Source organism: Schistocerca gregaria, chromosome 7, assembly GCF_023897955.1.
Source record: "Schistocerca gregaria isolate iqSchGreg1 chromosome 7, iqSchGreg1.2, whole genome shotgun sequence".
Taxonomy (NCBI): Eukaryota; Metazoa; Arthropoda; class Insecta; order Orthoptera; family Acrididae; genus Schistocerca; species Schistocerca gregaria.
The window spans coordinates 274,021,704-274,041,645 of record NC_064926.1 but is presented as its reverse complement, the minus strand read 5'-3'; the positions used below and the strand labels follow the sequence as shown (position 1 = coordinate 274,041,645).

The 19,942-nt window shown below is 37.2% G+C and overlaps 1 protein-coding gene across 4 annotated transcripts in view; it reads right to left on the bottom strand.

The window, feature by feature from the left end:
* Positions 1-223: 223 nt before the first annotated feature.
* The window catches only part of LOC126281453 (myotubularin-related protein 13), a 202,979-nt gene continuing 183,260 nt past the window's right edge, over positions 224-19,942 (bottom strand). For all 4 annotated transcript variants that reach the window (XM_049980436.1, XM_049980437.1, XM_049980434.1 and 1 more), the window contains 6 exons: positions 15,465-15,612; positions 15,168-15,377; positions 14,896-15,052; positions 11,740-11,946; positions 9,534-9,616; positions 224-4,166 (listed from right to left, as the gene is read on the bottom strand). In XM_049980436.1, the coding sequence (XP_049836393.1) occupies positions 4,074-4,166; positions 9,534-9,616; positions 11,740-11,946; positions 14,896-15,052; positions 15,168-15,377; positions 15,465-15,612 (898 nt within the window). In that variant the 3' untranslated portion in view covers positions 224-4,073. The remainder of the gene's footprint in view (positions 4,167-9,533; positions 9,617-11,739; positions 11,947-14,895; positions 15,053-15,167; positions 15,378-15,464; positions 15,613-19,942) is intronic.

The window sequence follows — 19,942 nt, the reverse complement described above, 5'->3', positions numbered from 1 at the left end:
ACAATGGTATTAAAACAATAAAGTTTCTTCAATATTGTAACAATTTCTATTTTTATTAGAGCATGCATATAGTACTCAGACAACAGAAATAAATTACATTCTTATTTGAACTATGCCATTCGTTTTAAATTATTTTCTGCACACAAACACAGTCCAAAACGAAAGAAAGTAGATATTGCTTTGTCTTAATTTACTCTTTGAGTGTGGTACAGAGAGAGAGAGAGAGAGAGAGAGAGAGAGAGAGAGAGAGAGAGAGAGAGAGAGAGAGAGAGAGAGCAGATGTTAAAACATAAAACATTAAGGAGGTTTTCATGGAGAATTTTCACCATGTCTTCAATCAACATGAATATGTATTATATTTTTTTAGAAACTGGATCATCTTTTACACGTGTCTTGTCCCCCCCCCCCCCTCCCCCCAATTCAATCTCTCTGAAACCCTTTCTTATTACACAAAATGGTCACACAGTGTGTTTCATTCTCAATATAATGTTTACAATGCGTAACATAAAGTTACCATAATTACCAAATAATTCTTTAATAGTTATTCAGTTTGCCTGTAACAGAATTAAAATTGAAAAGGCCCCTTCCTGCAAAGGTAAATTATCAAATTTGTGGCTTGAAAAGAGGACTCAGGGCCAGTTTTAGTTGTTACTGACTACGAAACAGTGGGATTGAATTTCAAGAGAGAAGATATTTCACACTCACTAAATAATTTGCCTCATAATACTTTATGAATATGATAAGGAGCGACATGGTAAAGAAATATAATTATCATCAGATGCACCATGATGTGAAACACCATGTAGCATTTCAGAAGAACACTACAAAGCTATGAGAAGAATGCAAACAAAGGATAAACAGATTTACAGACACAATACTTCTACCTTTCTCACTTTAATGCACTTAATAGGGTTGGTATGTGCATGTTCATTTTCAAGTGTAGTTGTAAAATGCCACTCTGTATTTACAAATAAAATTGACTACACTGCTGTAAGAGCAGAAAACTCTTTAAAAATATAGGAAACTTTCCTGTTTCTTATCGCAGTAGTAACAAACAAATATTGTTCACTGTAAGAAATTCCTATCCCTGAATATAAAAATGCAGCACAAAATTCACGTGTGTTCACTTTGAGCTCAGTACTAACTTTTAAGCTGTACCTAAATGAATAAAGTGGTACCTAAATGAATAAAGTGGTACCCTCTTTTGAGAGGCTAAAGAACAATTGTATTCTACAACCAATTTATATGAACAATAAAATAGGTTTTTCCCTTAAGAAAGGGTACAGAAGCCACTACTCTTGTTTTCTGTTTCAACTATAATATAAAATATCTGAGTTACAGGTACAATGTTGAATGATAAAAAATGATGGAGAAGAAGGGGAGGGGGTAGGGAGAGAGGGGGGGGAGAGAGAGAGAGAGAGAGAGAGAGAGAGAGAGAGAGAGAGGTAGGTATTTGCTCCAGCAGTCATGAAACTGAAATTGGCCCCTCCTTTCATCACAACACTCTCTAGCAGTAAATATTACATAAACTGTTCTCATATAACATCAAGCCTTAACATTTTCACAATTTCAAATGAATTCTTGCATTCATAAATATTGTTACCCATATCAAAACATAATACTTATACATTTTAGTGCTGTCATATATTTAAAAAACTGAAAAAGAACAAGGGGAATCAAGTAGCAATACAATAATACATAGGAACTTTATGTATTTTAATATGTGGAAGAAAATTGTAAAGTCAAATAAGGATTACCATGTCTGAGTGCAGAAAATGTGAAAATAAATGTGATTCTTTAGAGTTTTAGTATGAATATTACGATAACAGACAGCCATTAACAAGCTGCATAAGCACTACTCAAGCAGTCTCACATAGACAATGCAACTTTTGTTAAATGTTTTATGCTACAACAATAAAACAATATATGAGCCAATTATGTTCACAATTCGCTGAAAATTAAGGTAGTTTTGTACCATCAGTTTCTATTAACAATGATTATTTCCCCCTTCCCCCAACTCTTTAGGAAGATATCAGTGATGTGCTCCATAATGAACATTTCATATGATGTAAACAGCAATATCACTGGCAATTTACAATATGAGGTACTTAAAATGTTTAATTGCACTAAGGACCAATTTACAAGTTGAAAAATATTTATCAGTCAATCATTCTCACTTTAACCACATACCTGGAGATCGTTAACTCTGCAAGTTAAATATTAGCACATACTAAGCATCTATAAATAATGGAAAACAGAAGCAGTTGGTGTCAAACAAATAATAAATGGTATTTGTAACAGATAGTGTGAAACCATGAAAACAAGTGATAGGTTTCATATTCAGCAGTTGCATTATTTGACACAATGCACATAAGAGTTGACGCTACAAAATGGTAGCAATAAAATGTAATTTAAAATGATTTTTCAACATATTTTGTAATTATCCAAAAATGGCCGGAGTATGTCTTTATAAGGGGTTGTATTGAAACATCAGCACACTATTTTATGAGTTACATTATCGCCACTATCACAATGACAGAGAATTAAACAAATACTGCAAAATGTGTACAGAGAAACATCAATTTTATGTCAGAACAATCACAATAGTGCATTTTGCATAGATAACAAAACAATAACAAGCATTAGAAATACAACTTTTATAAATATTATCATGGATAATAAATATAACAATTTTAGAAATAGTGCCTCTTATGAGATTCTCATAAGTAAAATATGCCTCACTACCACAGGCAATTGTTAAGTGGAAAGAAAAGTGTTCAATACTGAAAAGAGGTGGGAGAAATGCAGAACTTTTAGACAACAGCCCTATTTGTCAAATATATTCCGGCCTTTGCTCTAACACATAACCATAGGTAACTAGTTTAAAAAAAAAAAAACACGCATCTCTAAATATATCAAAGAAAATATATGAAAAGAGCACTGACTGATCCAGATACCTAATACTAGCAGAGCTAATATAATTTTTAACAATCTCCACCACTGCTGTGTAATGGCAGTCTTTTTTTTAAAATGCTCTTCAGAGCAAAAGAGGAAGCATTCAATAACTCACAAGGAGTCACACACAACACTTTAGTCATATTCACTGTAAACTCTAGAGTCTACTGAGGGTCTCTATGTGGCATTCACTAGACCTTTCCTAAACTGCCACTGATTGTTTACAGGAATTAGTTTCAGATAAAACTATACTTTGTGCACAGTTATCTACAGTACAATAATCACGACATTGCTATCCACTGCCGGTAGACATGCAGCATTTATTTCACAGATATCTGATATGCACACGCACACACACGCGCACACACACACACACACACACACACACACACACACACACACACACTCTCTTTTGGCAGTTGAATTCAACTTCTTTCCTATACAATGCTACTTATATGTAAGAAACACAACTGTAAATTCACTCTTCACACCTGCATACTCTGTAAAATAAACAAGTTTGCTTCAACTATCAATAAACATTATTTTCTTACTTTAAAATTTTAATAAGCATTCCTGCTGGATTTCAAGCTATCACAAAACATACTTTGTATGTACAAATACTTTAAAAAAATCTAAAATCTGACAAACAGAATTCTTCATTTATGGTCCCCCACTATTTCTTTTGTCAAAAGCAGCTACAATTGGTTCAAGATATACACACACATTTAGCAACTAACTTTTTGCTTTCACAAAACAAATAAAATCACAATGTCACAACACAATGTTATACATTACTTGCATATTGTTTCTGCATGCATTTAGAGCTGTTACATATATTGTGCACTACACAGAGTTTGTTCATCCTAATTATTGGCAGAAAACTGTATTTCAGTGCTGAACATAATTCTAACAATAAACAGTATGCAATTATCTTTAGGATTTTATGAAGTTTTCTGAAAAATTATGCCATTATTCACAGTATAATACATCAAATATACAAAAAATGAGCACAAGTAAGCTCGCACGAGAACGTAAGCTCTGAGAAAAGCAAAACAGAACAACAGTAATATCAATTTAAATCACAGCAAATGTTAAGTTTAGTGAGATTTGCTCGAGTTTCACTGAAGGCAGGCCTGAATTTTTTCAATCCATTCTTGTGCTGTAGCTGCATCACTTGCACAAAAATTGTATGTCCTTCGGTTGGTTCTCAACTGAAAAGGAAGAGATTTAAAATTCAGATACAATTATTTTAGATACACAATTAGGTCGGTGCGCAAGTTTGTATCATTTTTGTTTTGCATATTGGTATTCCAGTTTCTACAGGTTTATTTACCGATTGTCATTTCTATTTGTAGTCAACTGTTGCTATTTGAGTTTAAATACTGTTATTTTGTCATTTGGAGACAGCGAGTGCAGCTGTTGGCACTAGTAAATGAAAAGCTAAGAGGAAAAAATCAGAGTATTTCTGACATACTCTTCTGTTTGAGTTCAATGGATGAGTGACAGCAGTGAAGGCAGGCAGAGACATTTGTGCTGTGTGTGGGGATAGTGCCACTGGACAGAGCATGGCTAGAAAATGGTTTTCTCATTTTGAGGAGGATCATTTTGACATTAGTGACTATCCATGTTCAGGAAGACCTTCAGAGTTTGATGAGTATCATTGAAATGCATTAATCCACAATGATCCACATCAGTGTACTCAAGAACTGGCAAGTATTATGAACCGTGATTAATCCACCATCATGTAACATTTGCATGCAATAGGGAAGGTTCAAAAATCAGACGTATGGATACCGCATGCTCTAATCAAAATCACAAAAATCCGTGGGTGGCCATATGCCCATGTCTGCTTGTTCGGCATCAATTGTTTCATGAACAACATCAACCATTCCTATCCTGTATCATTACTGGTGGTGAGAAATGGTCTCTTTATGCTAATGTAAGGAAAAGAAAAGAATGGCTGAGCCCAAACAAAGCAGCAACTCCCATATAAAGACCTGTGCGCACCCACAAAAGATAATGTTATGCATCTGATGGAACAGCGACAGTGTGGTGCACTATGAACGGCTTCCCCGAGGTGTAACCGTAACTGCTTACAAGTTTGTTTGCATGGCCATCCTCTGCAGCAATCATAGAAATACTTGTTTTGTAAATAAAACCGTCTTTTCCTGCTACCTCTTTATTTATCCCAGATGCGTTTTGCCTTTTTCGTTTTCTAAGGCATCATCAGTGGGATCTTAATGATACAGTTTTGTTAGTATTAGATTATTAAACAGTTCATGTCATGATTTTTTGTCAAAAATTAATGGCTTACAATTTGCTGGCCTTTGTTTCTTCCCAACTGGTTTGGAGGACGCTCTACCACTTCTACTTTATTACTGACATATAAGCACGACTTTACATTCTGAGCTCCTTCACACTGTTCACCAGGTTTCTCTTTCTTTTTGTGGTGTACTATTGTTCTTTTGCCACCACTCAATATAACTATTTTGTCATATGCTGCTTCTAACAATGTAAATATTGCAATTCCATTACATGTTTGCTTCTCTTTGGCATGTTTACCAACTTGTTGCAACCTAACAAGACTTACTTCTATTCATGACGTTTATACCTTGTGTGTGTGTGTGTGTGTGTGTGTGTGTGTGTGTGTGTGTGTGTGTGAGAGAGAGAGAGAGAGAGAGAGAGAGAGAGAGAGAGAGAGAGAGAGGGGGGGGGGTCTTTTCTTTTCTTTTTTTCCCTTCCCCTTTTGGGGGGGCCGAAGTTGGTGGTTTGAATTGTATGATGCTGTACTAGCTGTTAACGAATGCTTGAAAGTTTTGGTGACAGCTGATTTGATTTCTTATTTTAATATTCTGTGGAAGGGTTCATGGATAAGTGAGTGAAGATATATTGGGTATTATTATTATTATTATTATTATTATTATTATTATTATTATTATTATTATTATTATTATTATTATTTTAAATAGTATTATTATATTAATCCTCTTTGGGCACATTATTCAATTATTTTATCTATAAGTGTAAATAATGAATTGCTTGGCATGTGTACTTTATCATTCAACAGGGTTTTCCTTTCTGTTTTGGTTTTCTATATGCGGTGATTTTTTTGTAGTGTTAGGAGTGGTTTTTTTTTTTTTTTTTTTTTTTTTTTTTTTTTTTTTTTTTGTTTTGTTCATTCTAATTATTTTCATGTCATCTTCTCTAGTGGTTGGTTTGTGATCATGTTCTCTTAGGTGTTCTGCAAATGTGGAGTGGTTTGTCCTAGACTTCCAGGATCTCATGTATTCTTTGTTATCTGATATCAAATGTTCTGTTTGTCCTTTGTATCTGCCTTCACAAGTGTTACTCTGTAATTGATATATGCCTGCTTTCTGGTACATGTCCCTGTTTTTTGTTGATTTTGGGGTGTATTTTTGTACAGAATTGTCTGTTGTCTATGCTATGTTTATTCCCTGTCTTTTGAAAATGTTGGTAATTTTATGGGTGAGTTTGTGCTTGTACGTCACTGTATACCATCTTGTGTTCTCTCTCATCTTTTTCTGATTATCCTGCGAAGTTGTTATAGGATTGCATGTTTGTGTTTGGTTCTGTTGTGTTGTTGTCTGTGGTTAGGTGCTATCTGCTTTTATTTTACTTTTAATTTTGTTGTTTAGCTTTGTGACTATGTTGTTATTGTAGCCATTATTTTGTGCTACCTACATTATTATGTCCAGTTCTTTTTAGTAGCTTTCTTTGGTGAGTGGAACTATGTTGAGTCTATGCAGCATGTGTTGATAATGTCCATTGCTGTTGGTTTACAGTAAGTTTCAAACATATGCTTATTGCTTTGGTTTTTGATTGTTATATCCAGAAAGTTAATTTGGTTATTCTGTTCTCTTTCAATTGTGAATTTTATATTTTTGTGTGTTTTTTTAATGTCAGTATTCAGTTTTTCAATTTTTGTTTGTGGTTCATCTACTAAGCAAAGGATGTCATCCCTAACCCTGAACCAGTATAATATGTCGTATTCTTCTGCTACTGTTTTTTTGAAAATGATCTGTTCAATGTGGTTTACAAAAATATTTGCTAGGACTCCCGAAACTGGGGATCTCATTGGTAATCCATCTTCTTGCAAATAAAATTCATTACTGAATTCGAAGTAATTTGGTTCTGTTATGAGCTTTATTAATGTGTGTACTTCATTAATATGTTTATCAGGGAGTTGACTGTAAGTTTTCAGGTTCTGATTTATGATTCCTATTGTTTCTGGTACTGGTATGTTGGAAAACATGCTCTCTACATCAAATGAGATGAGTGTTGCAGTGTCTTTGATTTTTATATCTTTTATTTGTTGAATTAGCTGTGTAGTGTTTTTAATGTTTCTGTCTTCTTGTACTTTGAAATTTTCAGACAATAATTTTAACATGTATCCTGTAATCTACAGGTATTAAGTGGGGGATTTTCTGAAATCCAGTATTGGCCTAACAGGAAAATTTGATTTGTGGATTTTTGGTTGGCTTCGGAGGAGAGGTGCAGTGGGATTGATCTGAGTCAACTTTCTTTTCTCTCTGTTATCCAGTACAATGTCAATATTTTTCAGAGAATTTTTGTACTTTTGTGTTGGGTCCGATTTTAATTTCGTAATGTTATTTTGTGAGACCAATTCTTGTGTTTTTTCAATGTACTGTTCTTTGTCTATCAGTACTACTGTGTTCCCCTTATCTGCTTTTGAAATGATAACATTTTCATTTTGAAGTTTTCTCATAAGTTTTCTGAGTGTTGCAGATTCTGTGTTTTTGTGTTGTGTTTTCAAACTGGTTATTATAGTCTGGATCTCTTTTTTTTACTAGTTTTCTAGTTAGTCCAATGTTGACACTGTTGTTTTCATTCCTATCTTCCCTTGACAAAACACTTTCTGCTCCTATAATTAAATTTTCTAAGCAATCTTCATCTATTTCTGAATTTACATTGTATTTTAATCCTTTCTCCAACAGCTGTCTTTCTTTACTGTTTAGCTGCATGTCAGTAAGGTTCACTAATCTTGGGTAGAATTTGTGTGTGTGTTTTTCTTGGCTGAGTGTAAAGGTATTGTGTTGTGACTGGAGTTTTTTTTGAGTTGGTTGATCTTTCTTCCATGAATTGTTACCATTCTTTGTATAGCAGTTTTTGTGTGCTTTGCGACCTTGTTGACCAGATGGGAGAAAACTGTCATATTATTAATTGTGTGTGCGAGTTGTAAAAGTGTCTTATACAACACGTAATTTATCTCTTGTTATTTACAGTACAGGGATTTAATTTCATATTTCAACCACTTTTTTTGAGCAGCCTGTGTTTCTTTTTGGGCGCTGGGTGAACTGTTTTTAATCTTTACATTGATATACTTAGGTACAAGACTGTTACATTTGCATATGTTGTTGAATTTTATGTGTTGTATGCTTTTATGGATGTTAAGATGAAGTCTTCTGAACTTCTGGAAGAGACACCACACACACACACACACACACACACACACACACACACACACACACACACACACGGGATAAACATTATGAATAGAAGTAAGTCTTGAACATAAACTTCATTAAGTTAGCAACAAGTAGGTAAACACGTCAAAGAGGAGGAAACACGTAATGGAGTTGAAATATTTACGTTGTGAAAAGAAGTGTGCAACGAAATAGTTATATCGAGTGGCAAAAGGACAACAGTACACCACAAAAAGAAAGAGAAACATGGTAAACAGTGTGAAGGAGGTCAGAATGCAAAGTTGTGGTTATATGTCAGTAATAAAGTGGTAGTGCGACCTCCAGACCAAATGAGAAGAAACAAAGATCAGCAAATCATAAGTAATTACTTTTTTGGCAAAAAAAAATTGCAACGTGAACTGTTTAATATTCTAAAACTAACAAAACTGTATCATTATAGATCCTACTGATGTTGTCTTAGAACAAGAAAAAGACGAAATGTATCTGGGATAAATAAATTAAGTGGTAGCAGGAAAAGGCAGTTTTATTTACAAAAAACACAACTGCTTGCATTTACTGTCAGCAACTGAGATGTCTTGTAGACACAATTCAAGAACAAAGACTTGGAAGACTGCGCGAAGTGAAGCTACTCTACAATAATGCTCACCTGTATTCTGCCAGACTAATAAAGACCAATATACAGGGTTTCGGTTGGGAAGCCATTCCACACCCACCTTACCACCTGGTTTTACACCCTCATATTTTCAATCTTTTCCACTCTTTATCAAACAATCTTCATGGAACTTTCTTTCCGATGAAGATTCACTTCAAAATGGCTCGATGAGTAGTTCATCTCAAAATTACGGGATTTCTACAGTTGCAGAATCACAAAGTTACCGAAGCACTGGCAGATTGTTGCAAATAGTGAAGAATATATTACTGACAACTAAACTCTGTTATGTGTGTATGTTATGTTCATTAAACTTATGGAAAAAATGGTACAAACTTATGCACTACCTAATACTTATTTTAAATTGCGCAGCATTCAGAAGTGGATAAGCAGCAAATAATGGTAGAATTTAGAACAAATATTTTCAACTAAAAAATAAAGGACCTTCATGTCAATTAACTCACATCAAAAAATGATTTGTCATCAGTCTTCTTGGGCGGACCAGGAGTAGGAGCTGCAGGTGTTACTGAGACAACTTCTGCCAAGTCTGTAACAAATATGAATAAAAAGATTAAGAACAGAACTATAACCAACATTAGCATCAGAAATAAGTTCTTATATTTTACCAGAGATTATTATACATAAAAAATTACTACGTGTAAGCAGACTTCCAGTTTTTCTTTTGTGCTCGTTCAAATTTAACCCCACCAGAGCTTGTTTCTTGGAAGACTGACATAGCTTAACTGAAATCCCTCATTCTAAAAACTTACTGTTTAGGACATTATTAGCAATCAAAATTTTATGGTTCATGAGTGTTTCAGCCTTAAAATATATTCCCTTCCAAAATCCAGTATTGTACCCACAATTTTTCTGTTTTCAAGAATATACATGTGATACCACACAATGTGATGCAGCTTACTGACGTGTTGCGAGATTTATCTCAGATACAATGCCAAATAACTTCGAAATGGCACAACATACTGAATTTTTTCCTTAACAATTATTTCTCAGCACACCCTCCCCCCCAACATCCTTACAAGCTTTTCAGACTGTTTCTGACCACCCTGTGTATTACCTTTATTTGTCACAAATTACTACAAATTTCGAATTTGTTACACGAATGTTTGTGAGTGCAACCTCAACAAAACAGAAGTTCTAAACACAAAATTAGCTACATGTAATCAGTAAATTTTATTATACATTTTTCTCTTTTTTGTAACAGAAAATCACTCTCTTGCTTTAAATATGACTCCACTTATCTGCCTTCTGTCTTTAATTGTGTTGACAAATTCACACCAGTTTGATGCAACCCACCAATCACCTCACATTAGCACTAACATCCAACTTCCTCAACTATTTGTTGTTCATATGAGGGCATGCTGAAAAGTAATACCTCCAAATTTTTTATGTGAAATTTCTTAAAGATTTTTGAATGAAACAATCTTTATTAACATTCTACATCTTTATTCCTCATGTCTACATATTTATTTCTCAACACAGTCTCCCAACAAGAGACCAGTTTATTGATACCGTCACTGTAGAATGTTTGACTTTGTTGATGGAGCCACAACCTCACCTCTGCTTGAAGTGCTACATCACTATCAAAGTGAAGTCCTCAAAGGTGTTCTTTAACTTTTGGAAACAACTGAAAATCAGATGGATCCAAACTGGGACTGTAAGGAGGATGGTCAATGAGAGTGAACCCAAGGTATCGGATTGTTGCAGCACTCATGTGTGGTCTGGTATTGTCATACTGAAGGATAGGGTGCTCGATGTGGGGACAAACTCTTCAAATTCTAAATTTGATTACAGCATGCTATTTCTCATGTGCCGTCATAATTACATTACACACCACCATGTTAAAAGTTAAAATTTGGACCCCTTTAGCGGTAGAGGACTGAAAATGTGTACACATGAAGAATAAGATGTAGACTGGAATTACAATGAAACGAACACCCTTAGCTGCTTACTGGCATTGACACACGTCAACGGGGATAGATGAAAATGTGTACCCCGACCGGGACTCGAACCCGGGACCTCCTGCTTACATGGCAGACGCTCTATCCATCTGAGCCACATGTCCGAACTATAAATTATAAAGCTCTCTTTAATGTGGTTTACAGTCAATCTACCATTCATTATCCTGCACATCCTAACACATTCCATTTTCAACAACAACCCTTTTTGGGAGCATGAGTGATCCACATATATAGCTATATCAAATAGTGACAAAAGTGCTTTATGGATGAATTTCTCATATCCTATAATCATTCACAACTTTCGAGTTAGGAGTAAAGGGCAAGTTTCATATCAGTGTGTTTCAACATGTCAGTTTTTTTAAGAGTTCAGATGAGGAAGCATAAGCTTGCAACCACAATTCTTAACTTACTGTAGAATATGCAACGCACACCATTCCCTACCGAAGTTGCCAGTAAGGTACATGGCCAATATGATGAGCACAGCTGTTGCAATTTAGTACAAAAACAGCTGAAAATGTAAGATTAACGTTTCATTTATTTCTACACAGGACGAAAACCCTGTCTAATCTTATGGGACTAAAAATCAAAAACTGTATAAACACTGCTTCTTTACTTGACAAGTTGCACTTCGAACAAAAGGGACTGTATTTTATATTAAATAGGGACAGAAAAATCAGCACAATTATCTTACCAATATAACCCTTGCAGTGTGAATCCTCCATAGCATCATAATAACGCAGTTGGTGCTTAATTGAATCTAAAACAAACCAACGCTGTTTCCATCCTTTTAACAGAGCACCACGTTTATACAAGTATCCCTCATGTGTTCGATTTTCTGCTACATTGGAGGAGAACTGCTCATAGTACTGCTGACTTGATGTCTGAATAGTGGTTACACCTGGAAATTGAAACGTGACAACATTTTGCATATAAGGATACACTCATTAAAATGAAAGCCAGTAAATGGATTTCTTTGTTTAATAATAAGACAAACTAATTTCTGTTCTCTTTTGGTGACTGTCTGAACTGAATGCAAGGAATGTTAAATTAGTGGAAGGTTAGGTGGACGGCGGAAAGACATTCGCATCCCGCAACTACCCTCCCGACCTGGTACAGAAGCAAATAACCAGAGCCACTTCCCCATCCCCTCAAACCCAGAACCTCTCAAAGAAGAACCCTAAAAGTGCCCCACTTGTGACAGGAATCTTCCCAGGACTGGATCAGACTCTGAATGTGGCTCTCCAGCAGGGATACGACTTCCTAAAATCCTGCCCCGAAATGAGATCCACCCTTCATGAAATCCTCCCCACTCCGCCAAGAGTGTCTTTCCGCCATCCAACTAACCCTCGTAACCTCTTGGTTCATCCCTATGAAATCCCCAAACCACCTTCCTTACCCTCTGGCTCCTACCCTTGTAACCGCCCTCGGTGTAAAAACTGTCCTACGCTCCCTCCCACCATCACCTACTCCAGTCCTGTAACCCGGAAGGTGTACACGATCAAAGGCAGAGCCACGTGTGAAAGTACCCACGTGATTTACCAACTGACCTGCCTACACTGTGACGCTTTCTATGTAGGAATGACCAGCAACAAACTGTCCATTCTCATGAATGGACACAGGCACACAGTGTTTGTTGGTAATGAGGATCACCCTGTGGCTAAATGTGCCTTGGTGCACGGCCAGCACATCTTGGCACAGTGTTACACCGTCCGGGTTATCTGGATACTTCCCAATAACACCAACCTATCCGAACTCCAGAGATGGGAACTTGCCCTTCAGTATATCCTCTCTTCTCGATGTCCGCCAGGCCTCAACCTCCGCTAATTTCAAGTTGCCGCCGCTCATACCTCACCTGTCTTTCAACAACTTCTTTGCCTCTGTACTTCCGCCTCGACTGACATCTCTGCCCGAACTCTTTGCCTTTACAAATGTCTGCTTGTGTCTGTGTGTGTGTGTGTGTGTGTGTGTGTGTGTGTGTGTGCGCGCGCGCGAGTGTACACCTGTCCTTTCCGCTCCCGGGATTGTAATGACTCCTTACCCTCTCCCTTAAAACCCACATCCTTTCGTCTTCCCCTCTCCTTCCCTCTTTCCTGAAGAAGCAACCGTCGGTTGCGAAAGCTAGAAATTCTGTGTGTGTGTGTGTGTGTGTGTGTGTGTGTGTGTGTGTGTGTGCGTTTTATTTATTGTGCCTGTCTACTGGCGCTTTGTTTTTAATATATTTTTTTCCCATGTGGAAGTTTGTTTCTATATATAATCAAAAGTAGTTGCCTGTGTAGATGGAGGTGGGGAGGAGGCAGGGGAAGAAAAAAATGGACTCTTTGTTTTATGTGCTTCAACCTGAACAATTCACCATAATGTACTTTCAGAAGTGTTTTAAATAAATGTATTAATACTTATCACTCTAGTACAACCACACTTCTAAAGAAGAATGACTTCTGATACAAATTAATCTTCAATATCTCCCATCACACCCGTTAAATGCTATGTATGACATTATACCACAATGACATTATACCACCTTGGTGTACTCTTTGATATCAGCAGAAATCTGAACACTTGAGGGAAATATTCTCTCTCTCTCTCTCTCTCTCTCTCTCTCTCTCTCTCTCTCTCTCTCTGTCTGTTTGTGGATATTTAATTTCAGCTGGGTATTGTGCACTTCTTGAGGACAGAGTGACTACACAATTCTTGGTAAATCCAAACTACTACCCAATGCTTATCCTTTTTGCTAAATGCAACCCTGTTAGACAGAGGAGATATTATATCTCCTCCTACTTGCCTCCCCTTTCCTTCTGAAATCCCCAACCAGCTCGCCCCCTTTCAATGCCTATCACAACAATGGTAAAAGAAAAGATGTCAGCTAGCAAATAGTTTCTGGCAAACCTATGAAATTGCCAACAATAAAAGTTTTACTAATTACTTGTTTTTATTGTTATCTCTCAGGCATTTTCAACATCAAGTTATTCTTCACTGCCCAACAGGAAAATTCATTGTCTAACTGAGGAGTCAGTTTACAGATAAGTAATCAATGACACACGAAGAAGGGATGGTTCACGAAAGCACCAAGCCTGCAGTCAACTGATCTGTGCCCGATAATGCATTAATAAGTTATAAACTGCTGATCTCAAGAGCACATCCACTCTCTTCATTCCACGTACAAGATCCCTCAGCACAGCACGAGATCCCTCAGCACAGAATATGAATGCCACACACCTCATGTGTTTTTTTGTTACCTATAAATGTATAGCATTCAGGGATGACAAAAAAAGGGAAGAGGAGAAGGAAAGTTAGGAATTAACATCACGACAGGGCCGAAGCACTGAAAGACAGAGCACAAGCTTGGTTTGGTCAATGATGAGGAAGGGAATCAACGTCTAAGGCAATATAATATTTGACAGTCTAAATGATTTAAGGAAACCACAGAACATCTAAATCTTGATGGTGAGACAGGGATCTGTACCCTATTCCTTTCATACAAGACTTCCGAGTTTTAAGCTATTCCCCATCTTCCTCAGAGACAACAGAAACCTGAGCAATGGAAGGTGGTGTATAACATTTCCACCACATGACATTAATGAAATTCTGAAATAACTTAAGCAGTTAAATTATCCCCTAAGTGTTGGTAATGTGTCTCATACAACAGTATTTTTTCTGGTCTTTTGGACAGTATGCAGATTACTAACTCCAAAATAAAATTCAAGCTAACCTAACAACATGTACTCACAGTCACCAAATCAGAACAGAAAATAACATTCTACCACAAAATCCAATCCCTTTGATTGGCAAAATTGCAGTGAATGCCTACAGTAACTCAAATAAGCATTAAACATGAGGAGCTACTTCTTACTTGAGCTCCCGGAACCACTGTCTCCACCAGTCCTGCTTAAGGTTTGCGACGTTAATGTACCATCCGCAACAGCTTTGTACTTTGTGCAATTCTTAGGAACACTTTCAACACACTTCTCATGGCAGCTATATCCACAATCCACACAACGCATACCTGTCTGCAAAAATATGAAATAATAAAAATGAGAAATGTGAAACACATTATCAAATAAATCCATCTAAACTTTTATTCAAATTAATCACAAAAAGGTGCTAGTTATCTGATAAAATTACCTTCACAGGCCCCCAAAGAACATTTGTGCACATATCACAATATGTGGGTGTTGTATAGTTGTACCGCTCAAATCTGTGCGGATGAGAATAAACGTGTGCAGCCTCTGAGGCACCCACCATCTTTCCACGCATAAGTATTTCTAGAGTCGAACGCTTATGTAGTAACCGGCCATGGTAACGAACCAATTGAGTACTGAAGGATGCATGTCTCTATAAAGAAACAGATACACTTTCCAATAATAAAAAGATTATTTAACATATCTGGTTCTTAAAAACTCCAGTGGCATAAAAACTTACCGTGAGGGAGTCAGTTGTTGGTAATTCAAGTTTATCCCACAAAACCCTCCATTTCTGTGGTAAGTGGCCAAGCTCTGTTTCTAACCTGTGTATCTCTTCCAACAAATGAGAAAATGCATCTGGAACACTTACTTCTACATCTTCATACCTATAATTGAAAAACAACCAAAATATAACATTAGCAATTAATTACATTACAGATTTATCTCAGTAATCCTTGTACAATCAAAGTCCTATTCCACATACCAAAACTAGCATGAAAGGCACCTAAAGGACCTTTAATTCATTAACAAAATGCTTTGGTGTGTGTGGGAGGGAGTGTCGTGAGATCAGTTCTAATGCTGCTGCAACTCACTTTTTTAAGTTCTCTCTGTGACTAAATAAAAGATTTAATTTATCAATGAAAATAATCAGTTTTTGAAAAAAAAATGTAATTGAATAAATAAAAAATCTACTCATCAAATGGCAACAGGAGAAACCGCAAACAAAGGCACTGAAATTTGCAAGCTTTTGGAGCCAGTGGCTGCTCCTCCTCCTGGCAGAAGGGTTGAAGGGGGAAGGAAAAGCACTGGTGATGTTTTGGAAGTGTGGTGAGTTCAGAAATATCACCCAGAACCCAAGGTCAGAGAAACCTGAGAGCTTAAAGATGGAAGACAGGGCAATAAGCACGACAGAGAACACTGATAAAACATTGTGCAAAAGTTATTAAGAGCAGAAAGCTAAGTGTGTTATACACTGTACAGGTGGGGGCAGGGAAAAGTAGATAGGTCGGAAAATAAAAGGTACAAAAATCTAAAACAGAGTGAAGAATTGAACTCTTACCGAGGAGAAATGCTGTCAATCGAAGAAATTAATGTAAATTAAGGCCACGTGGGTGGTGAGAACAAAAGACATGTTTTGACACCAGTTCACACCTGCGGAGTTCTGAGAAACTAGTGTCTGGGGGAAGCATCCAGATAGCATGTGTGGGGAAAAAGGCATTGAGGTCATGACTGTCAAGTTGTAGGGCACACTCTGCAACAGGGTATTGTGTGTTGCCACTTAACACCCTCTTTCTATGCCCATTCATCCTAATTGATAACTTGGGGGTAGCCATGTCAGTATAAAAGACCAAATAGCGTTTACGTAAATGCTGGTACAAGTGGTGGCAGGATGGCGCCTAGGCAAGTCTTACAGCAGAGACTGTCACAGTGCTAGAAGCCATAGGGTACAGAAACATGTTCAAAGGCAGCATAGTGTCTGACAAGGGTACTGCGGAGATTGGGGTTGACAAAGAACTGTTGTAGGTGTTTAGGGCAAAATGTTGGACACAATGGACCTCATTTCAAAGCATGATTTTAGGACACCACAGCCTTGTTGAAGTAACTGATTAACATATTCTAGATCTGGATAATACTGACAAGGAACCCCTTAAGTGCAAGGTCACAAGTTCAATCTTTAGTAAAGCTCATTTGAGACTGTTGTATCAACAATTACGATATGAAAAATATTGGTTGCTAATGATTCACCATGGGCATTAGGAGGGTGACAAAAAATGGATATCTGGAAGGTGCAGAGATCAACCTTCCATGTGATGTATCTATTATGTGTCACAAAATAGACAACTTCTACATTCAAGAAATATTCCACACAAACCACGAACTTGCACCAAGAGCACAAAGTGAAAAATGGCGTGCCACAGTGGTCACAAATGTTCACACCAAGATTGAAGGCAAATGCCTTGGGAGCAACAAACAGTGTAGGACATTCAGTTAGGTATCCACTCTTAACAAATACACTATCATATTGGTGTAACAGGGTGATGAGAACTGATGGAATGAGATGGCATCCAACTGAATGCGCAAGTCTGTGGGAAGGATATCGTGAAACTGGCTATCTTTTAAGGCATAGCTCTAGGTAGCGAGGCAACATGTTTTATAGGTATAGAAAAAGTAAACATCCAGAGGCAGAATTTGTCCGGAGGTGGTATGAACTGTAATGTCACACACTTTTCAGGATAGATAGTTTGCTCTAAATGAGTACACAGACCAGGAATCAAGCAAAAATATGTTATTTTGACCGACTACTGGCCAAAAGCTGTGCCCATACTCTAGTAGTTGTTCTCTTACACCCTTTTTCCCCCGCTCTTACTTGCTGTCACAAAATATTCCCTACTGTCCTTGCACAACTGCACCCATGAGACAGAATCGCATGGAGCACAGCACCTCCAACTTCTTGCAGCACGATAAATAACTTTCCAGCCAATTAACCATCCAGATAAACAGTTGGCATAATTGTATACGAATGCGTTAAAGCACTGATGTTAGTTGATCTTGATACAACTCCCTTGGTACTTATAATTTAGAGGAATCCTTTCACATGCATTTTCTCTTCGAATTCCAATTGGTCGAAGATGAAAACAAATTCCTTACTGAACAATGGAAAAAGTTTGCTTATCTCATCCAGAAATTTTCGGACCGATTCCACAGTTTGCTGTGCATCGTCAAGTTGACGCAGTGTTTGAAATTTCAATATCTTACATCTTCCAATACCATAGCACTTTTGAACTTTTGCAACCATCCACAGATTCCACTGAAATTACTGAAATTAATGCCACATGTAGTCTGATGTGCATTTTGTAGCCAGTCACTATCATGCACATCCTGTAAATTGTACCACACATCCTCAAAACGTGCAAACACCAGTATTTATAACCACTGGGCCTTGTCCTCCTTTGAATGCCTGTCGTTTTTTCTACGTATTATATAGTGAACTTGCTGCAAACTTATTTGAAATCTATTCATAATGTTTTTTTTTTTTTTACTAAGGTGTAGATTAACTATGTGGCTGTTTCAATATCACTTTCACTTGTTAAGCACATATCTTCATGTACACTGTTCACACAGTTGAGCGTATATGACACCACACATTCCACTGACTCATCTTGCAGAAACGTTAATATTTTATCTGCCACTTCTTTCTCAATCTGTGGAATTCCTTGGGTTCCTTTCTGTTGAAATGGAAAATTTGTCAACAGTTGTTTAAGATATGGTTATTTTAGATATAATGCAATGTTTGCTTTGTATCAACACCACTAGCACTGTAGTGAGTTACTCGTCGACTAAGCAATTCAACTATTTGCTGTGCTCACCAATGGATACCTCCTGTCCCGTCCCTGTTGCCATCAGCACCCAATACTGTGGTTGCTTGGTAAACAATATGTACTGTGTTAAATGCTGTAAAACTCGTTGGTTTTTTTGACATCATAGTCTCTCTCTCTCTCTCTCTTTGGGAGGGCGGGGGGGGGGGGGGGGGGCAGCTGTAGCAGGGTTGGATGTGATGCCTCAGGAAATAGGTTTTTGAGCTAGGCTGGTGGGGTAATTAAGTCCTGTGAAGGCTGAGGTGAGATTGGTGGTGTATTGCTGTAAAGTGTCTGCATCTCAACAAATGTGTTTGCCTCTAATGCCAAAACTATATGGGAGGGAATGTCTGACATTGAAAGGATGGCAACTGTCAAAATGTGCATGATGATTTGTCAGTAATCAGTCTTGCACATTATGCTATTTCCACCCTCTGAGCTCTCAGGTTTCCAAATCTAGTTCAGACCAGTCTCCAACAATCACTCTTTCCTTCTCATCCCGTCTGGTAAGTCTCCCCTATTCCCCAATTTTCAGCAAAATTTCCAAATTATCCCAATTTTCTAAATCTCGTCAGAGTGTTTGCTTCAACCCTCTTCCCACCCCTTCAATCATCCTGCCAGAAAGAAGAACAACTGATACTGAAAGCTTGCAAATTTCAGTACATTTTTACATGTCCTCTCCTGCTGCCACTTGATGATTAGATTTTTTTTACCTGTCCAGATACATGATAAATAAAATATCTGGGTGTTAGTCATCCAGTTTTTAATGTTTTTTTACTCATGAAACATCTTCCATGGCCTGTAATACATGTATACAAGTTAATGTATACACCAGACATATACATACACAAGAATGCAAGTAACAACAGTTTTTAAAAAGAGTTTTGGTATTAACAAATGTTGACAGGTTATAGACATGTTGCTTGGTTCTTAAATGTTGGCATTATATCATAAACAGCATAAATAAGATGCAGCAACACAAAAATGTATTCCAAAAACAAGAGGCAAAGATGGGGTAGCATGGTAGTGTGAGGTAGGTCTTTCATCAGCTCCTAGGTATCCCACCGAATGGGCTAACCATTAAAATGAGCATCTTGGGCTGTCACCCATCCTCCCACAAGAACATCTACATCCACATCTGCATCTCTACTCTGCGAACCACCATGAGGTGCTCGGCGGAGTATACATCCTGTTGTACCAGTTATTATGGTTTCTTCCTGTTCCATTCACCATTCAAATATGGGCTGCTGGAAGAATGACTGACTGAATACCTCTGTGCATGCAGTAATTATTCTTATCTTATCCCCACAATCCCTAAGTGAGCGATATGTAGAGGATTGGAGTATATTCCTATAATCAT